At 49.1% G+C, this 23773-nt stretch overlaps 1 protein-coding gene across 2 annotated transcripts in view; it reads left to right on the forward strand.

The window, feature by feature from the left end:
• The first annotated feature begins 556 nt into the window (after positions 1-556).
• GRM7 (glutamate metabotropic receptor 7) overlaps positions 557-23773 on the forward strand; it is a 212985-nt gene continuing 189768 nt past the window's right edge. Inside the window, exon 1 of one of the 2 annotated variants that reach the window (XM_065749588.1) lies at positions 557-1081. In XM_065749588.1, coding sequence (XP_065605660.1) covers positions 572-1081 — 510 coding nt within the window. In that variant the 5' untranslated portion in view covers positions 557-571. The remainder of the gene's footprint in view (positions 1082-23773) is intronic. The other variant, XM_065749589.1, reaches the window with a different exon arrangement.

Below are 23773 nucleotides of genomic sequence, written 5' to 3' on the forward strand. Positions count from 1 at the left end.
TATGGGGTTACATCCAAACTCCTCCTCCTCCTCACTGGCTCCACTGTTATTAGCGGCGAGGAGGATGTGCTCTCCGCGGCAGAGTCGAGCTCTCCGCTTTGACGCCGAGCGCTGCCGGGGCGGACAGTGGCGGCGGCGGCTTCGCGGGGGCTCAGCTCCGCTCCCACCCTCCCTGCTCCGGCTCCGCACACCCCTGGTTCTGCTCATCCATCCCCGGTTCCGCACACCCCCCGGCGCCGCCGGACCGCTCTCCTCCACCTGTAGCCCCGCGGGGCCGAACCGCCGGAGCGATCGCAGCCGCCCGCCTCCATCCCCGGCTCGGCCGCATCCTGCGCAGCGGCGGCCCCGGGGCGGGGCGGAGGAGGGGGCGGAGAGGCCCCGGCCACCATTTAAAGCGGCAGCGGCGCGGCGCGGCTCCCTTGTGCCGAGCTGCCGCGGAGCGCGGCGGAGGCAGCGGCGGGCGGGAGCGGCCCGAGCCCCGCATCCCGCCCCGAGCCCCGCGTCGCGCCCCGGAGGGCGGATGAAGGCGCACGGGGGTGCGGGGCAGCGCCCGGGGGTGACCGGCGGCACCATGCACCGCCTGGGCAGGTTGCTGCGGCTCCTGACTCTGGTGAAGTTGCCCTGCTGCTTGCTGGAGTTCCTGCTCTCCGAGGCGGCCCTGGGGCAGGAGATGTACGCTCCGCACTCCATTCGGCTGGAGGGGGACATCACGCTGGGGGGGCTCTTCCCCGTCCACGCCAAAGGTCCGCCGGGGGTGCCCTGCGGGGACATTAAGAAAGAGAACGGCATCCACAGGCTGGAAGCGATGCTCTACGCTCTGGACCAGATCAACAGCGACCCGGAGCTGCTGCCCAATGTCACGCTGGGCGCTCGCATCCTGGACACCTGCTCCCGAGACACCTACGCGCTGGAGCAGTCGCTCACCTTCGTGCAGGCGCTCATCCAGAAGGACACCTCCGACGTGAGGTGCACCAACGGGGAACCGCCGGTCTTCGTCAAGCCGGAGAAAGTAGTTGGAGTGATCGGAGCGTCGGGAAGTTCCGTGTCTATTATGGTGGCCAACATCCTCCGGCTCTTCCAGGTAGGGCTGCGCGGCGCCGGGTAGCGGAGCGCCGAGCCGAGCCGTGCCGTGCTGTGCCGTGCCGACCCGAGCCGCGCGGCGGAGGCGAACTCCGCTCTCACCCCCTCAGTCGCTTCGTTCGCTTCCCCTCCGGTGCCCCTCGTTTTCCCTCTAGCCCCCCATCTCTGTGTCAGCATCCTCCCCCGTCTCCCTTCTCTACGGTGCATGGCACTTTCTGGATTTATCGCCCCATTTGCAAGAAGCAATCTGTGAAGGGAAAGGAGGGAAAGAAAAGCTAAAAAGGCGATGATTGAGATAGGTTTGCATTAGACAGAAATATGGCTCGGCGGCGGGGCACGGCCGGGCCGGGACGGGGCTGTGGGGGGTGGGTGGGGGTTTTGCCCCCCTCCCGCTGGGGATCCGTCGGCTCCGGGCGCTGCTCAGCGCGGGGACAGCGGCAGAGCCGCCACCAGATGCATCGCGAGCGGCGGAGTTTCTCGCTTCCTATCCTCCGCCTTCGCATGCGGAAGGTGCTGGTGGGGTTATTTTTAATTTTTAATTTCATTTTATTTTGGATCGGTTTTGATTTTTTGCAGCGGGCGGAGTGATTCCCCCGCTTTTCCCGGCTGGAAACTTGGGGAGGTTTTCCCGGCGGAGCCCATCCGGTGTCAGCAGCCACCGCCGCTCCGCGTCCCCATCCCCGGGGCCGGAGCATCCGCCCCGCCAGGCTCGGAACCTCGCCCCTCGCTCCGGTCTCGGTGCTGTCCGTTCTCCCCAGGGAGCACGAAGGACGTGCTTCGGTTTTCCTCGCTCTCCTCCCCCGCCCGGCAGACTGCGGTGCGCTGAATCCCCGGGGCTCGGCGCTGGGATGCTGTCTCCGGGGGCGGCCGTGTGCTCGGCGCTCCTTTCGTTGCCAACAGCTCTCGGTGGGCTGCGGTCCCGTTCCCCCCGAGCCTGGGCCGAAGTTGTGCCGGCGGATGGCTCAGTCCTCCGGCAGCTGACGGCACCGAGCCGCAGCCGGGGGCGAATCCTGGGCGCTGAGATCCCGTTGGGAAGGGAAGCCCGGGCGCTCCCGTAATGCCACGGTACCTGCGAGATCCTCGGTGGTGTTGATGTTACATAAGGGAGTTTGCAGAAGATGAGACGTTTGAGCAGTTCCTGCACGTAGCGATATTTATACATATCTAAACATTTTAACGTATTGTGACTAAGCATCTGTTCCAAATTGCTCTTCATCCAAATCATCCAGAATGCAGGAACTGGTGTGCGCTGAGAGATCTCCCTGAATGTGTATCTGCAGATTGGTTCTGCCTGCTTTAAGCACGTTTTCCATGCACTAGGACTGTTCCCTCTCATCCTTCAAAGCACAGTTCAGAGCACGTCCCAGGCAGAGAGAAATAAGGAATATTTTGAGGCAGGAGAGGACCTGTTAAGCAGCAGAGCCCAGCTGCATGGGGAGTGGGAAGCAGTGAGGTACTGGGAAGATGCACAGCAACAAACTTGTTAACCTGCACGTTTGCTTGGATGTTTCTGCCGTCCGTGTGGGTCTCGTAGGTCCCTGCAGCTTTGCTGACCCTGTGGTGGTGGGGGAAGGGGAGGAGTAGGGGGCTCGCAGACATTTGTCTTTGTGCACAGGCTGTCTCTTCCCTGATGTCTCTTCCCATCTGTGGAGGCCTTTGCAAAGAAACGTTACTGGTGGTTGCCTTTCTCTGACAGTCTTTTGGAAGAGAAGCGAGTACTCATGCTGTACCTTAACGTATGGGAAAAGAAATAGATATAAACCCACGCAGAGCACAGCGGGGTTTCCTCAGGCAGCTACTGATGCTTATGGGCTTTCTCTGCAGGAAGGGGAGGACTTGGGCCATTCCTCTTGCTCTCTGCATATGGAATTACAGCAGCCATGCGTGCAGCTCACCCGTCTGTTCCTGATAGAGCACAGAGCTCCGGGAGCATCTCCAGCCAAAGCCAACAGGTGCAGCAGCAGGGAAATCTGTTTTGAGGTTCTCTGACTTGAATTCATCTGTGCCGTTACTGTTTGAAGGGTCTGTGTTAGATGTGTTTTTTAATCTGTGTGATCAAAGGACAAAGTCTTCCCTGCATCTCTTGGTGCTGAGTGGCACTCTCAGTGAGAGCAGCTGGGGTGGGCTGGGGCAGAGCTCTGCCTGGAGCCCGGGGAGCTGAGCCCCACGAGGGATGCAGCTCCCCAGCTGTGGCTGTGTGATGGAGTGGGTCACTGCTCCGTGGGGTGCAGGGGATGTGCAGGTCGTTCTGTGACAGGTGCAGGAGCTGCCAGGGAGGGCAGTATGCCTCCAAAGGCCAAGTACATGAGGATTTCTCTTCCACAACTACGGCTGATGAGAGATGCAACCATAGGCAGGATTTAGAGGACGGAGGAAGTCTTTTAGCCAGAATTGAGGGTCTGGTTTTGCTATCAGTTTTGTGTGGACCTCTAGGAAGATGCTTTGGTCTGGGAGCATCCCACAGGGAACCAGCCTGACCCTGACCCTGCTGGGAGCATCCCGTGCTGCTCTGAAGCAGCAGCATGGGCCTGGCAGTGACTCACTGTGCAAGGGACTGCGATGGGGGTGCCTCTGTCTGGAGGCTTGCTTTTTGCACCTCGTTGTTGCTGAATTTCCTCCTCCTGGAAGCAGAGCGGGCATGCTGTGAGCACAGGGAGGGAGATGGTGATGTTCCCATCCAGCCCTGGGCAGCAGTGCTGGGTTGCTGTGGGCTCCCGCGTGAGAAGTTGCATTGCCTTGGCTGTGTGGAAGGTGATGCTTTGTCACAGATTTTTCTAGGACACTGCAGAGTATTGTTTGGAAATGTTTGTGAAGCTGCAAATTTTGGGAAGAGGGCTGCGTCATCTCTGCCAGGGTGCAGCAGGGATGCAACAGGAGGAGCAACGCTTGTGGCAGAGCATGCAGATAGAAAGGCATCAGTACTGAAGTATGTCAAGTGCAGCGACTTCTTCAAATTACAGCTCTGTTAGAGCGTGCGACTAAGAGGCGTGCAGATTATAAATGAAATATCTGCTCTAGAAATAAGGCAAGCAAATTGGGAAGCTCTAAATGCATCAGAGATTTCAAGGCTATATGTTTTTGAGGCTGCTTGTTTCGCGTTGTAAAGAAATAAATTGTCACTTTACAGTGTCATAGGTTTCCCTATGAGTTCAACTCCGTGAAATTCAGTAACTATGCTGGAAAAAAATGCCAGATGTATCATATGAGTTAAACCATGCAGTGCAGAGAGGTTCAGTACACTGATTTCTTTTTTTTTTAATACTGGAAAACTCATTTTTGGACGCCCCCAGAACTGCAGACTTCTCATTACAGGCTTTAATAATGAACTAATTACCGCTCCAGGTTTCTGTCCTCGGTGGATGCAGTTTTAAATAGTCAATCAGCAGCGGTCCTTTGTCTGAATGCCTCTTTCTTTATGTCAGTGATGGTTCCTGTGGCCCGTAAGAGCACATTACTGTGCCCCTTCAGGAAACAGTTTAGAAAACAGAGTGGGAAGAAGGTATATGACTAGATTGGAAGTGTAAATTGAAACTCCTTTATATCCCCTGGGTGCTTTTACTGTATTTCCTTCTCCAGGTACCTCAGTACTTAAGTGAGAAGGATGAAAGTTGCAGTGTGTCTACAGCAGAGAGCGGGCAATGAGACCAGAAGAAATGAGGTTATTTGGAAAGGAATACAGCTTACAAGTGCAGCTCTGAGCTGGGCACTTCTTTCCCTAGAAGAGGTTGTGCCTTTCCCAATAGCACCCAAGGTTGGATCTTGTCAGGGCACTGGAGCAGCCTGTGTGGCCAGGCTGAAGCTCATCCTGCTGCTGGTCTCAGGGATCCACATGGGGCCTTTGGAGGCCACCAGGTCCTGCTCTGGTGGGTCTGCCAGCATTGCTAAGGGGGGAATGATGAGAGCTATAAGAATTTCTTCAGAATGCGTGACTGTATCATTTCCAGATGTTTTTAATTCGCTCACCTGGTCATTTTCTATAGACTCCTTCATTCCACAGTAAGAGCTTTTGCAAATGAATGGTTTCCTGCTCTCCCCATCACTTGGTTAAGCCTTCCACGCATGTCATGTGTGCCCATAGGTTGGTGTAAAGGTCTTAAAAGCAAAGTGACCAATGCAAACAAAGAGGTGCTATGGGAGAAGGAAAGAAGATCTAGGTTTGCAAGGAACTCCACCAAGGAGAGATCTCCAACAAGAGATCCTTCCTCAGTGGCAGTCAGCCCTTAACTGAGGCCTAAGAGTGCAGCCTGGCTCCACCCCTCCTGGTCATGCAGGTGAATCACCTTCACCTGTGCTCCCAGGGCTGACCAGATCTTTCCTTCAGGTGCTCATTCAGTGGTTCAGGCTGTGACTCAGCAGTTCCCATACAGTTGGTGTCTATGCAGGACCTGGGTGCAACCCCAAAGGCCCCCACAGAGAGGGCAGATTCCTGGGCAGGGTTGATTTCCTGCAGGGTACCCCGTGGGGGGATGCTGGGTTCTCAGTGGTGGTTGGGAGAAACCCAGCATGCTGTAGCATGTTGTTTTTCTCTAGGTGCTAATGACAGACCTTGAACTCACTGCCAATTCATCGCTGTTTCTTCTGACTTTCAGCAAGATGCCGCTGCTTTTAGTGAATGGAGCAATGGCACAGTTTTTAAAAGACTGAGGAAAACTACTTTCCTTGGTCACCTGTAGTGAATTTCCAAAACAAACAAAAAAAAAAAGCTGAAAATAGGAGAGTGTAAACTTAAATAAGTAAAAGGCTCCTGTGTTTCTGGGCATACTCTAATTTTCTTAAATCTCTAAACATTGGTGCTTGTTGTTACTGATGCACCTAATACCTGCCAGCTCCATGTGGTGTTACTGTTACCTAAATAACTGGCGGCATTTAACAGGTGTGAAGTCTTATTTGCTCTGTATAATACAAAGGGAAAGGAAAATCTGTGTGTCAAGAACTCCTTTTCTTCCACGTGGAGTTTCTAGTGGTATGTTATGAATGCGTGCCTCCAGAGCACTGTGTTTTGTAGGTAAAAATCATATTCCTGACAAGGTAGAGTTCAGCATTAGCAATGATCTCAGTCCTTAATCCTGCTTCAGGTGCCACTCCATAGGCTTCTGGTAGAAGGGAGGGCAAGGAGCCAGCTAGAAGCAGAGCAGCACTGGCAGGGGATGGATGCTGATCCATGCAGAGAGGCAGAAGGATGAGCATGCTCATGTGAGCAAAGGGTCAGTGGGCAGCTAGGTTGGCACAGGGGCAGCCTGGTCGGTGTGGGCATGCATCCAGCAAGTACCTTTGTGTGATTCCCTTCACTCTTCGAGATGAAAGAAGGTGACCTCTTTGGAATGACAAATGGAGGGATCATTTCAAGGCATTATTTTTTTATGAAAGAAATAATGATCTGGTTTTGAATCTCATAATCCTAATACTGTAAAACGACGTGTACTCTATTCTATATTTTATTCTATTAAACGAGTTTTGCTTGGAGGTGTTAAAAGCACCTCGTGCAATATTCCACATCATCATGTCAGACACTGTTAGTTCTATTTATAGTGATACGCAAATTAATCTCAATGAGTGACAATGATGACTGTCCCAGACATAGGACTACAGCAAATTTTATCATAATATTGGAAGATATGAAGCATGTAATTAAGGCTGTTTGAGAGCATGGTATCCAATATAGTCGGGTCATTAGCGTGGTAGAACGGGCATCCAGGCAGAGAGAATTCTGAAGAAAAACAAGTATTTCTCAAAGCCTTCCACGTTATTGATGATTCACAAGGTCCTAAAAACCCTTCAGGTAAGGGCAGTAGAACTATTATGATTAATTGCCAGTAGGGGGGGGACAGTCAAGCATGGCTACATTAAAACAAGGCAGCCCTGGTCCTTGCCAATGGTCACTCATGCATGGTCATCACACATATTCCTCCACGAACCAAAGCTTGCTGGAGGAACTCTCCCACCTGCAGAGCCTGAGTTTCTACTAGATGGCTGTACTGTCCTGAGAAGCTGACACTGGTGGACATTGGCCATGGTCTTAAGCCCTTTCTCTTGCTGTGCCTCCATGTCTCTGGGCAGTCATGGGAGTGCTTCATGGGTGGCACGACCAGGGGTCAGACAGAGCATGCACCCAAGCTGGGTGCAGGGTGTTGCACTGGGGGAGATGGTTACCTGTACCTGGGTCTGTCCCTCTCTGAGGGTTGGACACGTCCACTCACACCACCTGACCACTGCTGTTACTACAGCTCCAGCACGTTGCCCAGTGTCCCTGTAATGCCGTTCAGTTCCTCTCGAGAGAAGTGATGCTTCTGCTGTGTCATTTGAGATTTTCGGGGAGGCATTAGCATGCTGAACGGATGTGAGCGTTGAGGAGCTGATATCCTTGTTCTTTGCTGACATGGAAAAGAAGGCCAGGACCGCACTTCAGAGCGTTTGTAAATGAACTTGGAGAGCGTGCCAAAGCCCTGTGAGGTGCCTCTCATTAGAGATCACCATTCCGTGCCTCAGAGTGTGGGTGGCACTCAGAGTGCCTGGCCTTGATGTGGATGGAAGAGAAAGCAGGCCTGGGAGACCTGCATTTGTGGGGGCCTTGTGCTGCATGGCACAGATACAGCCTTGTATGTAGGGCACGTCAGACAGCTCTGGGTTTGGTGAAAGGAGAACCTGACCCATGGGGGAAGGATGGCTAGAGAAGTGTTGGGAATTGTAAGATTTCTGTTCGTTTTGATGGCTGCATTAAAATGCATGGAACTGTTTGTTTATGTAGGTCTTATTTATACATATATATATATATATATAGAATATAGAATGGCTTGGGTTGGAAGGGACCCCAAGGATCAAAAAGTTCCAGCTTCCCTGGCACAGGTAGTGCCACCAGCTTCCAGATCTGGGTACCAGAACCATACATGTATGTGTATATATCAGTTCATAAACGTATGCATTATACACCCATATTATCTATTTATTGCTTTTAGGTATTTTGTAGGTCCCAGTGACCCACCTGTCGGTGTGCTGCTCAGGGATGGTGCTGGGTGGAACAGTGGGTCCAAGTGCCAGGCTGTGGTGGGGCATGGCAGGAGGAGCGTGCCTGTGCTTCCATTCCTGTTGCTGCGGGTGCTTCGCTAGGCTGCTCAGCTCTTGGCTGTGCCCATCTCACACCGTTACAGTGCCATGGTTTAGGATAATCATGGGTGTGGGATTTGTAGAGGAAGGGTGTGCTCTGGTAATACAGAATTACCTCAAAGGCATTGAACAGCAGAGGAAGCAGGTTGTGCTCAGCTCCTGAGGTGACAGGAGATGGGCAGAACTCATGGAGGGCATGAGAAGCCCCGAGGTCAGCATGCAGCTGGGGCAGGGGGAGATGCCGTGGGGGGAGGCTGCTGGCTGGGAGCAGCCGCCCTCTGAAGCCTCAGGTCTGCCCTAGCCTCGCTGAAGCTGTCTTACTGCTTTCAGTTCAAAAGCAAGAAAACTTGGACCCGGCTTTGGTGCGGTCCCTTTGCTCCTCTGTGTGCTGCAGATATGCCCTTAGATCTTGCTTTTACTGTTTTACAACTGTTTTTGCCTTTTCGCTTGTGGGTATAACAGCTGCTGACAAAGCCAAAGCCTTAAGCTGTAGATCTGCACTGAAAAATGACTGTGATCCAGGTTCTCCTTGGATGGCTCCACACAACCCCTACCTGCGCTTCCCTTGTCAGGTAGCACACCTGTGTTCCTGCAGGCAGAGGAACCTGACTGTGGCGTAACAGAGACTTTCTGGGGCCGGATGGAAAAGACATACTGCTGTTCATAAACTGAATTTCAGGTGAAGAGGATACAGTGTAAAAATGACCATACATCCCCATATGCGATATTTATAGCAACCATTTATTACTACCATACATGACGGACCTAATCCTAACCTTTCTTAGAAGAGTGCCAATAAATAAATGGGACTATAAATCTGAAGATTGCTTCTCTTAGCACATGCTTCTCTTAGCACAGTTTTCCAGTGTTTTCTCTGGAGAGCCCATCCAGTACTGTTGGATGTCAGTGGGATGGCAGCTGCATGAAAGTCCATCCAATTCCTTGGGGCATCTTCAAGCTTCTCTTCGTCCTGTTTCCAGGAGGGCTCCTAAAGAATAATCAGAGACCAGCTCATAATATCAAAGCCGGTGACTAAGAAACAGGTGTTTTTGTCCTAAATAGGTGGCTTTCATCTTCTGTGCTGGAAATTTCCCCAGTTTTGTCTTGTCTGTACTCTCACAGCAGGCTGTGAGGCTTAAGTGCAACAGAAGTTGCATTAGGTATCTTTCTGAAGCAAGATTTCTGCTCTTCCTTCGTTGCTGGAAGTTAGATATCACAGAATCACAGAATTGTAGGGGTTGGAAGGGACATCCAGAGATCGAGTCCAGCTCCCCTGCCAGAGCAGCTCCCTAGCCCAGGTTGCACAGGTAAGGCATGCAGGTGGGTCTGAACGTCTCCAGAGGAGGAGACTCCACAACCAAAAACTAGACCTTGTGAATGCTTTGGTGAGAGATTTCTCCTCGAGTTTAACAGCCAGCTGGGACCTGGGAAATTCCTCTGTCTGATTCAGGCTCATCAAGGCCTAAACATCTGACGACGTGCTGCTGGTGGCTGTTCTCACTTCTGCGTCATTTCAGTGGTGCTTTTCCAGTTGCTAAACAAGAGCAAGGAAAAACAACCAAACAAAAACCCCACAAGAAATCTGCTTCTGCATTGGCCTTTGTGGAAAGAAGTGACCGATTTGCAAAGGCAGAAAATAGCAAATTGAGATTTTATTTTTCCAGCTCTTCCAAGTTCTGGAGAGGAAACCTTTGTGCCTGTGTTATCTGAGAGGGACGTGCTTGGGTTTTGTGCCTTGGCAGCTTGTTTTCTCCGCTGCCATTTTAGCAATTGTGCAGAGCAATAGTCTGCAAGCTCATATGCAGAAGGCTTTCTAATAAATTTATTATTTCATAAATATTTTAATAACAGTAATTATGCATTCATCAGAACGGAGATTTGTTTCAATGTTATTAAATTCAGCCTCGTAATTATATGCATGGTATTTTTACACACAGTGCAGTTGGAGTGCAGTTCCTTTGTGAATGTATTGCAGCGCTTGGCGACGCTGGCAGAGTTCATATCTTTGCAGAATTTTCATCCATAGCTGTCGGCGTGTTCAGTATACCAAAACCATCAGGAGATTCTCTTCCAAGGAAAAAGGGAATCTGTCTCAAGAGCTGCAGCAGGTTTCTATTTCCAGCAACAACAGCGAATGACCTCGTTAAAAAGATCACAGATAAAATGCAGATGGAGATGCAGAGGCTCCAGTTGGCCGTGCAGGGTGGACGGGGCTGTGCCAGAACGGGACCAGCTGCAGGGGGCTGTGTGCTGGTGGGGCTGCTTGGTGCTCTGGTGCTTGGCCGGCCCGTGGCTGTGCTTGTCTTTGCTGGATGTTTACTCCCTTTGGGAATGGGTACCTTCCCCAGGTTTCTTTACGTGGCTCTTCCTCTGTGAAATCCATAGTGAAGGGGTGACCAAGGTAGGTTAACATAGGGTGGCTGAAAGCTAATCAGCTCTCCTGGTGCCTTGAATATAACAACGGGGTTTAAGAATGTGGACAGCGTGGCATCACCATCTGTTTTAGTGGTGCAGCTGTAGACAAAAGACTGAGTCCCAGTTGTTTCCCATGCTGACCCCTTTGAGACGGAGTCCTGTGAGGTAGGAATCCAAATCCTGTTCAGTGTGGTAGGAATAAATGAAAAGCTGAAGGGAAACTGTCAACTCAGATTTGGCTGGACGTTGTGATCTTCATATAAATCAAATCCAGAATGTTAGAGATGTTTTTGTGACTTCTAAACAAGGTAATTTTGCTGGAGTATTTGAGTGCATAGAAGTGACATTGACAACGAAGATTAATTAAATGACATTGTCAGTTTTTCTGTCTGAAAACAGTGCTGGGAGTGTCAGAGTATTAGCAACATACAGGGAATCATCTTTCTAAGGTGCCGGTGCTGTTATATCTCCAGATCAGGAAGGGGTGCAGCCATGCTTTGATTCTCCAGCAGCAGGGAGCTCTGCACCTGTTTCAGTACTTGAAAACATTTCCTTTAGTGTAGTGTTAGTGTCACAGGTAAAGAGATTTGTGTACTGTACACGCCATTCTTCAGGCTGACACAGAAAATTAATTTTCCATCTGCCTCCAGCAATCACGATGGCATCAGCCCTTGGGGGCTCACAGCTTGTTTTCACTTTGCTCCCAAAATGAGATAGGTGGGAATGGAGACATGGCTTCAGTGCTCGGCTCCTTCTGCACCAAGGGATGCCCTGGGTTTGTGGGGGCTTGTAAGAGGTGAAGTTAACAAAAGGAATAATACCAAATGGTATTGTTAGCTGATAACTTTTAAAGATGGTGTAATTAGAAAGATTATTAGGATGGAAAAGAGACAATATAAGGAGAAATGTTCTCCCATCTCTGAGGATAGAGGCTCACAGAGGAAAACTCCACAAAAGAGGGATTTCCAACAAGAGATCCTTCCCCAGTGGTGGTCAGCCCATAAATGGGGTCTGGGAGAGGTGCAGTCAGACTCCACCCCTTCTGGTCACACAGGTGCATTGCTTCACCTGTGCTCCCATGGCTGACTCTGCTCACCTCAGGTGATCCATCAGTGGTTCAGGCCGTGATTCAGCAGTTCCCATACAGGGCTGCATGGGGGCTGGAGGCTGCTGCGAGGTCCACTTCCATCTTCAGGGATTCTTTTGGTGAGATGGTAAGCTGCAGGGCCTGAAGTGCCTGAAGCAGTGGAAGGAATCTTTACAGTCTTTTTTGCTAAATGCATTTTGCTGGAGAATCAAGCTGTTATTAAAAGAGGAAAGGCCTCCAAGCCTTATGCTTACTTTTTTTGGAAAGAATCTTCTTATATTTCAGAAGAAAATAAATACCTCTACACACAAAAGCACTGAGGAGCGAGGCCGATAACCCTTCCGTAACGTGTCCTGCTCGAGACGAGCAAAACATCCACTGCTCTCCTTAAGAAATGCATCTGTTAGGGAGATGATAATCACTTACTAAAGAGTGCGTCCCGTTGCTGTGCTTATGATAAGAGCCTGTAGGTGGAATGGAGCCTGCAGTTGTCCCCGAGCTGTGCGGTGCTGTCAGCCCGCGCTCGGTGGGGAAGGCACGGTGCCTGCCCCCGTGGCCGCCCTCAGCCCGTGACCCCCAGCACGGCTGGCAGTGGCTGGGGGCTCTCCTGGTGGCAGCAGGACGTGCCCACACACCGAGCAGAAGGGAAGTGCTGCAGCAGCCAGTGCATTCTGTGAGCTATGAAAGGAAGTTGTACGAGTTTATCAAACATATCCGCTGTTCCGTGGGGGCAGAATGCTTCGATGCAGCACGTTATTACATACATCTGCACGTTTTAGTCATGCCTACTGCTTTGTTTTTCCTTCTGCTAGGTTTTGTTTGTCATTGTTTTATTATTATCGTTGTTATTCTTTAGTGATGTCTGTTTCTACCTCTTCCCTCCCTCCACTGTTCCTTTCTCAGCTCCTAGGCAGTCTGAAAATTGCTCTGACAGCTGATCTTAATCTCTAGGGTGAATTTGAGATAAGATGGTATTGGGTTTAGAAAAGGAAGTTTTTTTCTTATGCCATTACAAAGGTATCGTTGAGCTAGCAACGTGAGCAAACTGTTCTCTTTGTCTTTCCCACTGTTTTCGTTGAGCATGTTAAATCTTGTAGCTGATATTACAACAAATATGGCACACATTAAAAATAACAAAAAATAATGAGGTTTAGCTTAAACACACAGCTAAGAGAAAAGATGATCTTTCTCCGTTGAATCGTGTTTGTACTCTTTGTGAATCTTTTTTGCTGAATTTGTTGACATAGTTCTTTTGGTGAATCAAGACCATCAGATATTTAATGAGATCGATTAGTGGGAAGGTGCACTGAGCCTTAGGCACCCTTAGGGAGGTGTCTGTGCTTAGTGGGATGCTTATGGCAGGGAAGGGATGCATTCAGACCAAATGGCAGCCTGACACTGCACGGGGCAAAATACTCTTCTAAGCTACAGCAATTTTAAAAATAGAAGCCAGGGAGAAAATGGACTTGAAGGTACATAGCACTCAGATGGAATTGGTCCTAATGGCCCCGAGCTGTGCTCAGGTGGAGGCTGCGAGTGGGGCCAGGGCAGCATGCCACGATAGGGAGCAAAGCTGCTGCTCAGACACGGCTCCTTCTGTCAAATTTACATTTATTTTAATTTAGGCAGAGAACTGCTCCAGCTTCAGCTCTTCCTTGTTCAGCCTGGGATGTGCTGCTGCTCTGGGAGGTGATGGGGGAACAGAGCGTGGTGCTGCTCTGCAGGGCTCCGTTATTTGCTGGGAACTTGCATCACGTGAAGTCTGCTGAGCTGAGATAACATCTGATTTCAGGAAGTAGTACACGACCTGGCTCCTGTGTCTGGCAGATGAGCTTGCTTTGTGTCAGCCCAGGAAAGATGGAGATGCGATTTGATCTCCTCCCACGTGCTGCCTTGCCTGCAGGCCTGCTGCCTCTCCACAGCAGCCCTGCAGCCCCCAGCCCTGCGCGTCCTCCCACTCAGCACAGGGAAGCTCTTGCTGAGATTATTGTCAGAATAGCAAGGAAATCGAAGGATTAAAAGAAAAGTTTGCTGGTTCTGCCCTCCCTCCCAGTGCTCGCATAAATGAAGCTCAGTGTGGTGTAGCCGGTGTTGCTGCTTTAGCAGTCTGCAGAGCAGGATAGGTGCTGGACCCATTGGCAGATGCAAAGCCCATGAAATTCATCATCTTCTTTGTAAAGGTGCATTGTTGATCTTCTCGGGAGGCAGCAGTGATTTAAGAAAAATATTTGGAAGGCATTGGTTTGTTTATTTTTCTCCTGTAAAATAAACATCACCGTAGAAGTCAGGGGGTAGCTTACCAGAGCACTGTGCATAAAACCCTTCAGCATGAGTACTGAAGTCCAAGTGCTGAGGAAGCTGTCCCACAAGGTTTTGACCTCTCCTGACAGCCAGCATCGTACTGAGAGTATAGACATTATCATAATGACAATGCGTAAACAGCACCGTCTCTTCATCTGGAGGGAACCTGTCAGCAGAGCTCGCCATTACCTCGGGAATCTGCTCATCTCCTTCCAGAGACAAACACGAAATCTGCTCATAAAGAACCAGCTCAGCATTTCCTCTCTGGCTTTGGAAAGGAAGGAGCCCGCTGATGATCTGACAAAGTGCAGCAACTTCTCACCAAAGGAAGTCCTGTCCGCTTTGAGCATGGATGCATCTCTGACTGCCAGGACTGCTAATTTATAAGCATCTCTCTGCTTGGGAATCCCGGGTGATCTGGAGGATAATGGGAACAGATCTATGCGTGCTGGGAATTTGGTATTAAGGGCAGTGCTGGTTCTGCCATAGCTTTTGGGTTCTGATGGAGTGGATCCTAAGGGGAGGAAAAATATAGACTAGCTTTTTTTTTCAGCCTTACCTCTGTTAAAATGAACATTTCAGGCTAATCAGTTGCTTTTGCAACTCCAAATGAGCTTTTAAACTCACACTTTGTCGACAAGAACATGCTCCTGGGGAGTTGTGATCCCAGCTTTGCTGGCGAAGTGTCTGACCATGGGCACCTGCGAGGTCCAGAAGGGACATGAGCAGTGGGCACAGAGCAGGATAGCTAGCTAGAAGGAGAAACGATGCAGTCACACTCTCTGGACTTTGGAGATGGGCAGTTTTTGTGTTTAAAAAAAAAAGAAAAAAGAAAAAAAAGCTCTCTACTCAGTCAGCAAAAACTTAAGGCTTTTTGAAATGAAACTTGCAAACATCAGTGCTCCCAAGAGGCTCAAAAGCTGCGTGGAGCTTTCACCAATAGTAGTAAGGAAAGCTGAGGTTCTGGCAGGAACTCATGGCTGCAGTTAATATAACAGGACACAAGTGTGATGGCGGCTGCAGGAGGATGGCAGCGCTGCAGGATGTGCGGGACAGGACTCACGGCTTCTCCCAGCAGCGCAGGAGGTTGTAAGCAATTGTTAAATATTGATTCAGGTGATTCTGGAGCTCTGCCAAGCGGAGGTCGGCGTGTTAAAACACAGAGGTCTTGCGCTTAGAAGTGCTCACTAATACCAAACGCTATTGACGTTAGATCTGGATCACGGCGGGGTGCGGTAAACGGAGCTCGTGAGGCTCATTCGTGTGACTCCAGTGTGTCCACGGCACTTTTCCACTGTCTCATTTGTCCCTCAGGGATTCATGTGGTGCTCCCCATGGCTCTGTTGGCATCCCGAGTGCTTGAGCCCCTTTGAATAGTTGACATCCCCTCAGTGCTTTAATTCCCCTCTGGCGTTACAATGAAAAGGTATTGATGTAAGAAGATGGGAGGTTTAGAACTGAATCGAGTCAGAGGAGAGCCAACCTTAATTAATGCGCGTTACTGTTTCTTCTATGACACTTTATCTGCTCTTAATTAATGTTGTTGGAACTACAGTATAGATGTGTGATTATAGGCTTATTTAAAAAAGCAGCGAGGTGGTGAATAGCTGTCACGATCCCACCAAAGGTATGAGAAAAGAGGCAGTTACCAGAACTGCTGTGTCCTCAGCAGCACGGAGCCCAGTGAGGTGACTGGTGGCTGCAGCTGACCTGTCTGTCTCTGCATTAAATGGAAACTGAACTGAGCAACTTTGCCAGTTTTTATTGACTCCCGTAATCGTCCTAATGAGATGCTGCATTGAAGTTGTCTCGCCTCTCCCACCCACTATTTTTTGCTGTAGCTTTTCTGAAAGTCTATTTTTTACATGGACCATTCATGTATGCAGTTCTTTACATTAACGGTTTTTAACCGACAGTTCTTCCGTGTCTTCTTTTTTTTCTAATGTTCTCTGGGGAATGATGCTTCAAACAGGGAAATTGTATGTTTCATTATCAAAAAGGTTTCAGGCTTTATCAGAGTCTTTTTGTTATAGTTGTCACGGAGGTTTTTATTATTATTGTTAAATTGAATAATGGGGAGGAACCTGTTCTTAAGTCCTTGAACAAGAACTAAAATTTAAATGCAGATAAATCTGCTCCGTTTGTAAAAGCGACTTTCTAAGGTTAACTGCATTTAGTTACAATCACTGGAAGCTCATGAAAGTGATAGTTTATATCAATCAGATATCAAGGCTCTTTGCAGCGGTAATAGGGGAGGGTTGAACCCAACTCAGTTAGTCCTGGAGTACCCAGGAGGCACTGAGCAGCAGTGCTATCTCTTGCTAACCAGCAGTCATCCTCTCTTAAACACTCTGAGGCTGCAGGCAGGGGTGATGTCTTTCAAGAGAAGTGTGGGGAGAGCTGCTTCAGAAAGGGCTGGAGGTGGGTTGTCCTCTGTAGGAGGTACAGAACGCTTCCTTTGCTCAGATGGAGGAGGTGAGGCCTGGCCCTGTGTCTGGGGGGCCCTGACGAGGACTGCCTGCCCTGGCCTGAGCTTGGAAAATGGCTGTGCTGGAGATGGGGAGCTAGCTGTCATTCTGCATGGGGTTCATGTTATTCACAGGCCGTCAGACGTCACTGGGACAGAATGTGAATAAGCAACACAGAGATGAAAAGCCATGTGCATGGATCTGAGCGAGCAGGGCATGAAACCTCTTCGAGATGGGGGTCAAATCAGCAGGCTGCCTTGAAATAGTTTTGACTAAGAAAATGCACAGAGGATCGATTTGAAAATGTGGATATAATTCTATGTTTCAGCATATTCAGGCTACCCCAGGCTTTAGGGAGCTCCCAGTTCAGAGACAGCATGAAATGTAAATACTTTATGTAACGTTTACTGTGACCATCATACTCATTAAGCCTATGACATGAGTTATTTTTTTTTCCTTTGGATGCTGAAATTTGGTGACAATCAGGACTGTCCCGAGTCCCCCAGGACTGTTTTCCTGTTACGCTGTGGGATCTTCCCTTGTAATTACCAGGGTAAGGCAAACTGCAGCAGGCATTTAGAAGAACACGTTTAAATACTGACCTTTTTGAAGGCTTTGATGAAGGATGAGAAAAATTGGAATTCATTATAATATTTCTAATTTCCTGACATGAAAATAGGAAAGACTCTCTCAATGTACGTCTCCTCAAACAGTCATCATCAGAAGTCCTAGTCTGACAAAGGCCCCTCAACTCTATGCATGCCAATGAACTTAACTATTGAATTCATAAAGCTGTGCTAATATACAATCTACAAAAGGAAAGGATTTCTTTCTGTGTATACATTGCTGTCATATAATTCATTACTGTGGTGTAAATGCCTGAACGAGTTTGGTCTAAAGGTGCATAAATACATTTAAATGGATTTTAAATTAGGACTATTAAAATAACTATACAAATCCCCCCAGAGCTTTTTGGGGCAAAATTCATTTCAAAGCACATCAAGTGTAAAAGATGCTGTAGCATATGTATATCTACGTGTGGGTACACATAAAAGCTTTCAACGCTGGCATCCTTTGTTTATCATTGAATGTTGAAAGAAAACACAACAATAAATCCTCCAGCAATTCCTTGGACCGTGGGGAAGGTAAGCAAGAGCATCTGGATGCTGTTTACTCCTGACAAGAAGAAGCAGAGTTCTGGTTTGGTGCTGGTTTGCTCTGCTTTCCTTGGCTGGGGTTTCTGGGGACTCCAAAGGCCCCGACCCGAGCCACTCCTCGAGGCTTTGTTTAAATGTACAGTGAGACGTCCCTGCTCTGAAGATTTTACTATCTAAGCAGAAAAAACAAAGGCTTTGGAGGAAAGATGCATTATCTCCCTGCTGCAGATGGAGAACTGAGAGGCATAACAGATGAAGTGAATTGCCTCTGATGGTGTAAGGCAATCTGTGAGAGCTGTGCAGTGCACTCTGCAGAACCGCCCTCCCCACATGGGCAGGGGCATGCCATGGGGTGGGAGCTCCTGTCTCATGTCCTTTCTCATGTCCTGAGCCCAGCAGTCCTGCTCAGCCTCCTCAGCTCCTGGCATCCCAGATAAAAGCACCCAATGGAGGAACGAGGGCTTGCACCAGCTCATGTTTGTGTTCCCAAAGTGGCAAGGTTTCCTTTTGCCAGGCAGGTGAACACACTGACAGCAAACCAGGTAATGCGTGTTGATGTTTGCTAAGAGGATAGCTCATAAGCACCTGTTTCTGCTGTTAAATTTGGATGTAACACAGCTGAGGGAGCTTGCAGTGGAAATACAAGTCAGGGCTTGCCCCAGTGATGGAGCACCTGGTGGGAAGGCAGGGCCAGGCAGGGCAGCTCAGCTGCATGCAATGCACCTGAGTGACACAAGGGGTGGGGCCAGGATCCAGCCCTTCCCAGCCCTCATTTAAGGGCTGGCAGTGGAGGTGAGGGCATCTCTCTGGGGATCCCTGTGTACCTGAGGCCTTCCAGAGGTAAGCAGCTGCTTTCTTTTATTTCTGGGCCCAAGGCTGTTGTGTTTCAGTGAATCCTTGCTTGCTGCAGCTTGGGATTTTGCTGCTGTGCTTCCTGTTGTGTTTTGGAGCTGGAAGCTACTGGTGGTCTCCTTAGGAAAGGAGAGAGGAGTCCTGGCCTGGGTCAGCACTGCTGTGTGTGCCTGCAGTGAGCAGAGGGAGGTGGAGGGACAGAATGGCTTTGAATGCTTTCCTTGTCATGCAGATCTCTATTTTGAAAAAGGCTGCATTTTAAATTTGTTTTTGCCCATGCAAACAAATATGAATTATTTTGCTAGCTGAGGTGCCTTCACTGTCACCCATAAATAAGGTAATATGACTTGAGATTGTAGCTGGTCAAAAACGGTGTGCTGAGGTTCTGCCTCCAAGGAGGCCCTGGAGTTAGGAGTCCCATCAGGTCATGGATTTCTCCCTCAACCACAAAAAGCCTTTCTCCTCCAAAAATACTTTGTAGTAATACCTTCATTGTTTGTAAATGATGCTGTAATTCAGATAAATCTGTGCTCATTGATCAGGATGGGATGTGTCTGACTAATATGTCTGGAAAGGAGGGGGGAGTGGGTCTGGGCTGAGACACCCTGGGAGTGAAGGGGCTTGGAGCCTTGTGGCTTCCCGATTTTGGTATTCAGAGTCTGTCTCAAATTCTGCTGAAAGCCATTAATGCTTGCTTAGGAAACACTACTGTGCTATTGTTTCTTAGGGTATCAATTTCTTTTAGCAAGCTGTGTGGGGAAGGGGCTGTGAGATGCTGGTGTCAGCCAGCGTGAGCAGTCCATGCTGGACTGGTGGTGCTCAGTGATTGCAGGTGAATGTGATCTGCTGGAGTTATTGTGCTCTTCTGCTCATGAATTGTTGGCTGCCTTAAGAAAGCACTTAGAAATGCATTGCCTTAAGGAATAAATTACCCAAATTTGTTCCAGATCTGCTCCCTGCTGGAAGGGCTGCTTTCCAGGTTGGCCTGTGGTAGCTATAGTGGTGCTGGTACTGGTGCATCCCCAGGTGCCCTCTCCTCCAGGGGCTGCAGTGGGGGCACAGAGTGTTTTGATGAGACCAAGTATCTGCAGCTCTAAGCAGATTATGGAATGTTGGCTGTGAAGCTGGAGTTTGATAAATGGGTCAAACTTACTCGAGCTGAGGGAGCGAATGCTGCTGTATTCCTGCTCAGAGAGCCATGCTTTACTGCCATTTAACCTACATGTCAGTGGTGTTCAGACAGATGCACCAAAATTAACGTGATCTGTTTGACCTACATAGTTACACAGAGAGGAAACAATAAGAAATAAACAAGAAGATGAGACCGCATTAAAGCAAATCCTATTTTTTGGCCTATTTTTCTGTCTTGTGAATACTAACAAATCAAAGGATTGTACTTGAAAGCATTTTAAATAACCATCCATGTCCTCAGCTGGTGGAGCAGGAAGCAGCTCCTTGTGCAGTGCAAAGGCTCGAGGTGATCTCTGCGTGCAGGAGGGAAAACCAAGGAGCAGGAGGCTCCAGCCCCTGTTCTGGCTTGCATTCTGCTGCAGGTGTGTGCCTCGAGCTGGCTTTATGGGGCATCTGCTCTTGTGCCTTCTCTGCGAGGAGCCAGTGCTGCTGGGGTCCTGTGGGATGTCTGCCCACCTCATTTTCCCCATCCCTTCCTGCTCTTGGGCTCTCTCCAGCCCTGCTGTCAGCATTCACTCACACATCTCATAGCAGGACCTATGCCATTTTTTTTCCTTTTCCCAACCCTTCTCCCCAGCAGTCCGTTTCGATAAGGAAGGATTACTAAAACGTGGTTTCTGGGGGATGTGTGTTTATCCACTTTGAAGAGCGGTGTGGCTAAATGTTTTCCAGAGACCTCAGGCTTCCTCCGTGTACAGATAACCCACTGCAGGATTCTGCAAATCTCTCAGGCCTCTAAGTTAACTGCGCCAGTCTAAAATTATACCATTAGCCATCAATTATCATAAATCATCACAAGATGCTGTTCAGATTATCTGTGCTCCTGCTGGGTCTTTCTGTCTGGCAATGCAACCACGTGAAGAACTGTTGAAATGAGATGTGGTGGATGCCCCACGTTTTCTGGTTTCTTTGAGTCCTGTGTTCACTCACTTGTGCAGAAGTCTCTTTCCGAACCAACTGGTTTGCTTTAGTTTAGCTCAGTTGGGCAATGCAGTAAGCCTCCTTTGGCCTTATTATGAGATTCTGTGTTCGTACAGAAGGCTGATTTGAGGTGCTTTAATTTCTGAATTCCCAGATTAATGTCTGATTTCTCTTCTTGCCATGCAAGCAGTCCTAGATCTCCTTACTGACTCCCAGAGTACAGCAGAAAAATTGTTGATGTTTAACTTTGCAGAACACTGCTAATGTCTTAAAATCTGGAAGAAACACATATAAGAGGTGAAGGAGAAAGGAGGAGGTTCTCATCTCTTTACGAAGGCCCTTTCCCCATGCCTGGTGCAAGCAGTGATGAATATGTGTAATATTTTTCCAACCCATTTCAGGGTCATTTCTCCAATTGCTTCTGAAAATGACTAGGCACAATTGAATCTGTTTTCACAGATACACAAATCACAAATTATGGTTTCCCCAAAGCCAGCCTGGGCACTGCTCCCAGCTCGCTGGGCTCCCCCACGCCCCACAGCCCTGCAGCAGTGCTGTGTGCTGCCTGCTGGGCTGCTCCCAGACCATATCGTCACAGTCTTTTCACTGCCTACTAGTGCCATGGTGCAGGTAGGATATATCGGACAATTCTTTGTTTACTTCTTTAGTTTTTATTTCTGTGGAATGGAAAAAACGGTGAGTGGACGCTCCACCTGCCCTAGAGACATGAAGATGTGGTGATGAAAAGCTGTGCTTTGCATCTGGGGCTGCTCTCTTTAAGTCACGGTGTAGATGCTGCTCGTTGAGGTAGCTTCGAGGCAGCAGTTAGATTCGCTTTGGCACAAGTGCGGTTCCTTTCAGGAGGAGGCATTGTAGGAGGAATGTGTCTTGGTAGTGGAGGTGATGCTGGCACTTCAGGCATACTGTTTTTTTGCAGCTGACTTGCAGCAGTGCCTGCTGTCCCCTCCAGCACTGCAGGGCCCTGCAGCCTGCCCTGCTCCTCTTCCTCCTGCTGCTCCGTGGCTGGATGTGTGTGATCCAGCTGCTGCATTGTGCAAGCTTCAGCAACATCTGCCACTTTGGCAGCCTCCTCAGACAGTTGTGTCAATGAGTTTTGAACAGATTGGGCTTCACAATGGATGATTTAATCTGTTGGGCACTATTTTTCTCTCTGAGTCATCTTTGAATAACTTTGTGCCAGTCTGAGTTGTTTACCCAGACCATAGAAGGGCTTGCAACCGAGTCTGTGCCTGTTGCAGGACAGGGCAGCTAGCTAAGAAATACAGGGGCTCTTCTCACCTTGCTACTTAAACTGCTGCAGTTCCCTGATTACGTGTCCGTCCAAGCAGAAGTCATTCCTAAGACAAATGATATAAAAACAGCAAATGTTTAAAAGACTGGCACCAAACCCTCAGGTTCTTCGTTATAGATTAATTGATGATGCAATACAGCACGTTATTTTGTGGGCATGTAGTGCTCTGCAGACCTCAGTGGTAGGTGGCAGCACTGCCTGGTGCTGGGGGAGATGCAGGGTGCCCCTGAGCTTTGAAAAAAGGGGTTTGAGCTCCTTGGTTTGGGTCTGGCTCCAGTGCTCCAGCTTATTATGGTCTTTACTTTGCACTGTTATTCTGCAGCAAAGGTGCCCAGGGTAAATCAGATGTGTAAGAAAGCGGTGGTGTGCTCCCAGCTTTGGATCCTTACCACTGCTTCTGTGTGTTCTGCGGTTGCCTGAGCAGGAAGGGGAAAACTGGCTGAGGAGTTAACTCCAGGCTTGTCTTTACCTTAGCCTGAGAGGTCACAAATCAAAGCCCAGCAGCAACGTATGGGACTGCATGGTGTCACAACGGTGGGGCTGTGTTTCTATGCCTGTTCTGTTCAGTTCATCTGCCTGGTGTCTGGTCAGTGTACAAATGACAGCTCTCTTCCAGGTAACTGTGGGGTGTACACAGTGGGGCATGTTGCAGATAAACTGAATAAGGGAGGGCACGTGAATATGCAGGAGGTGCCTGAGGCCTTAAGTGAGAGGTCGGTGTTGGTGCTCCCACCCAGGCAGCCTCGCTTTCCACAGAAGCAGCAGCTTCCATGAGCTGCTCCTGTGGGCAATGCGCAGTATCTCTGCTGAGCTATTTCTTTCTGAGCTACACAGGAAGGTGGACCAGTTTTGTGCTGCATCCCGTGAGATTTATGTCAAAAGACTTACTGGTGGAATCAGCTGCTTTACAAGCTTTATGCTGCTCAACAGGTCGCACTAGATAAATGTAATATCTCTTGAAACTCTGTCTCTTCTGCCCTTAATCTCTGCAGTCCTGTTTTTCATGGTCTCTGACACTTCTATATGGTGAATCCATTTTTGGAAGTTAATGCGCTTGTTTAATATGGTAAAGGTGAGGATTTGTGCTGTCGGATATGATGGCACAGGAGCACAACTGGATGTGTTTTCCATCTCTCATACTAACACTGGAGTGTTTGGTTTCACAGCCACATAAGATTAAGAACTGTCTGGGTAATATCCTTTAATTCTTCCATATTTCCCAGCCTGTGCTGCTGTTGTACGGATGCTGGCTGATTTGCAGTACTGTCTGAAGGAAAGAAGCTGCAGAACATGATCTGCCATTCGTCAACGCAGAAACACTATTTTAACTTTTCTTCCCTTTTTCCTGTTGGTGTAGATGACTTAAAAAAAAAAAATTAGGATGTGAATTTTGCTTACTGCAAATGTAAATATAAATCCCCATCAGCGACAGTGTAATCCGGCAGTGATCTCTCTCGAATTGAAACAAATAATAAATGTTGTGAGCTGAGCAGAGGATTGCTGGTGTCATCCTCGCAGGCAGCTTTGATGAAAGGAGGTCTGTGATAGCTGTGCAGAACAGTGTTGGAGCAGCACCAGAAGGAGTGGGTAAAGAGCTGCTCTGCCCCAGTGCTGCCTGTTGGGTCCCTACTGCCTCACTGCAATGCTCCTTTGCTCAGAGGGGCCTGGCAGCAGCAGTGAGCACGGGCAGAGGGAAGCAGCTCATACAGACAGCTGCTGCCCCAGCACATCAGTTCCTGCAGCCCCCTCCTGCCACGGCCACGCTCACATTCCTGTGGCTTTCTCATTTGCAGCACATGTGGATGGCAGTCCCAGCCATGTTCTCTGCAGCTCAGAGAGGGGCTGAGTCCTGGGCTGCTTTCCTGATGAAAGAATTTAATCACGCCTG

The sequence above is a fragment of the Cyrtonyx montezumae genome, unplaced genomic scaffold, assembly GCF_038088225.1.
Source record: "Cyrtonyx montezumae isolate F1298 unplaced genomic scaffold, pur_monq_1.0 scaffold_6, whole genome shotgun sequence".
Classification (NCBI taxonomy): Eukaryota; Metazoa; Chordata; class Aves; order Galliformes; family Odontophoridae; genus Cyrtonyx; species Cyrtonyx montezumae.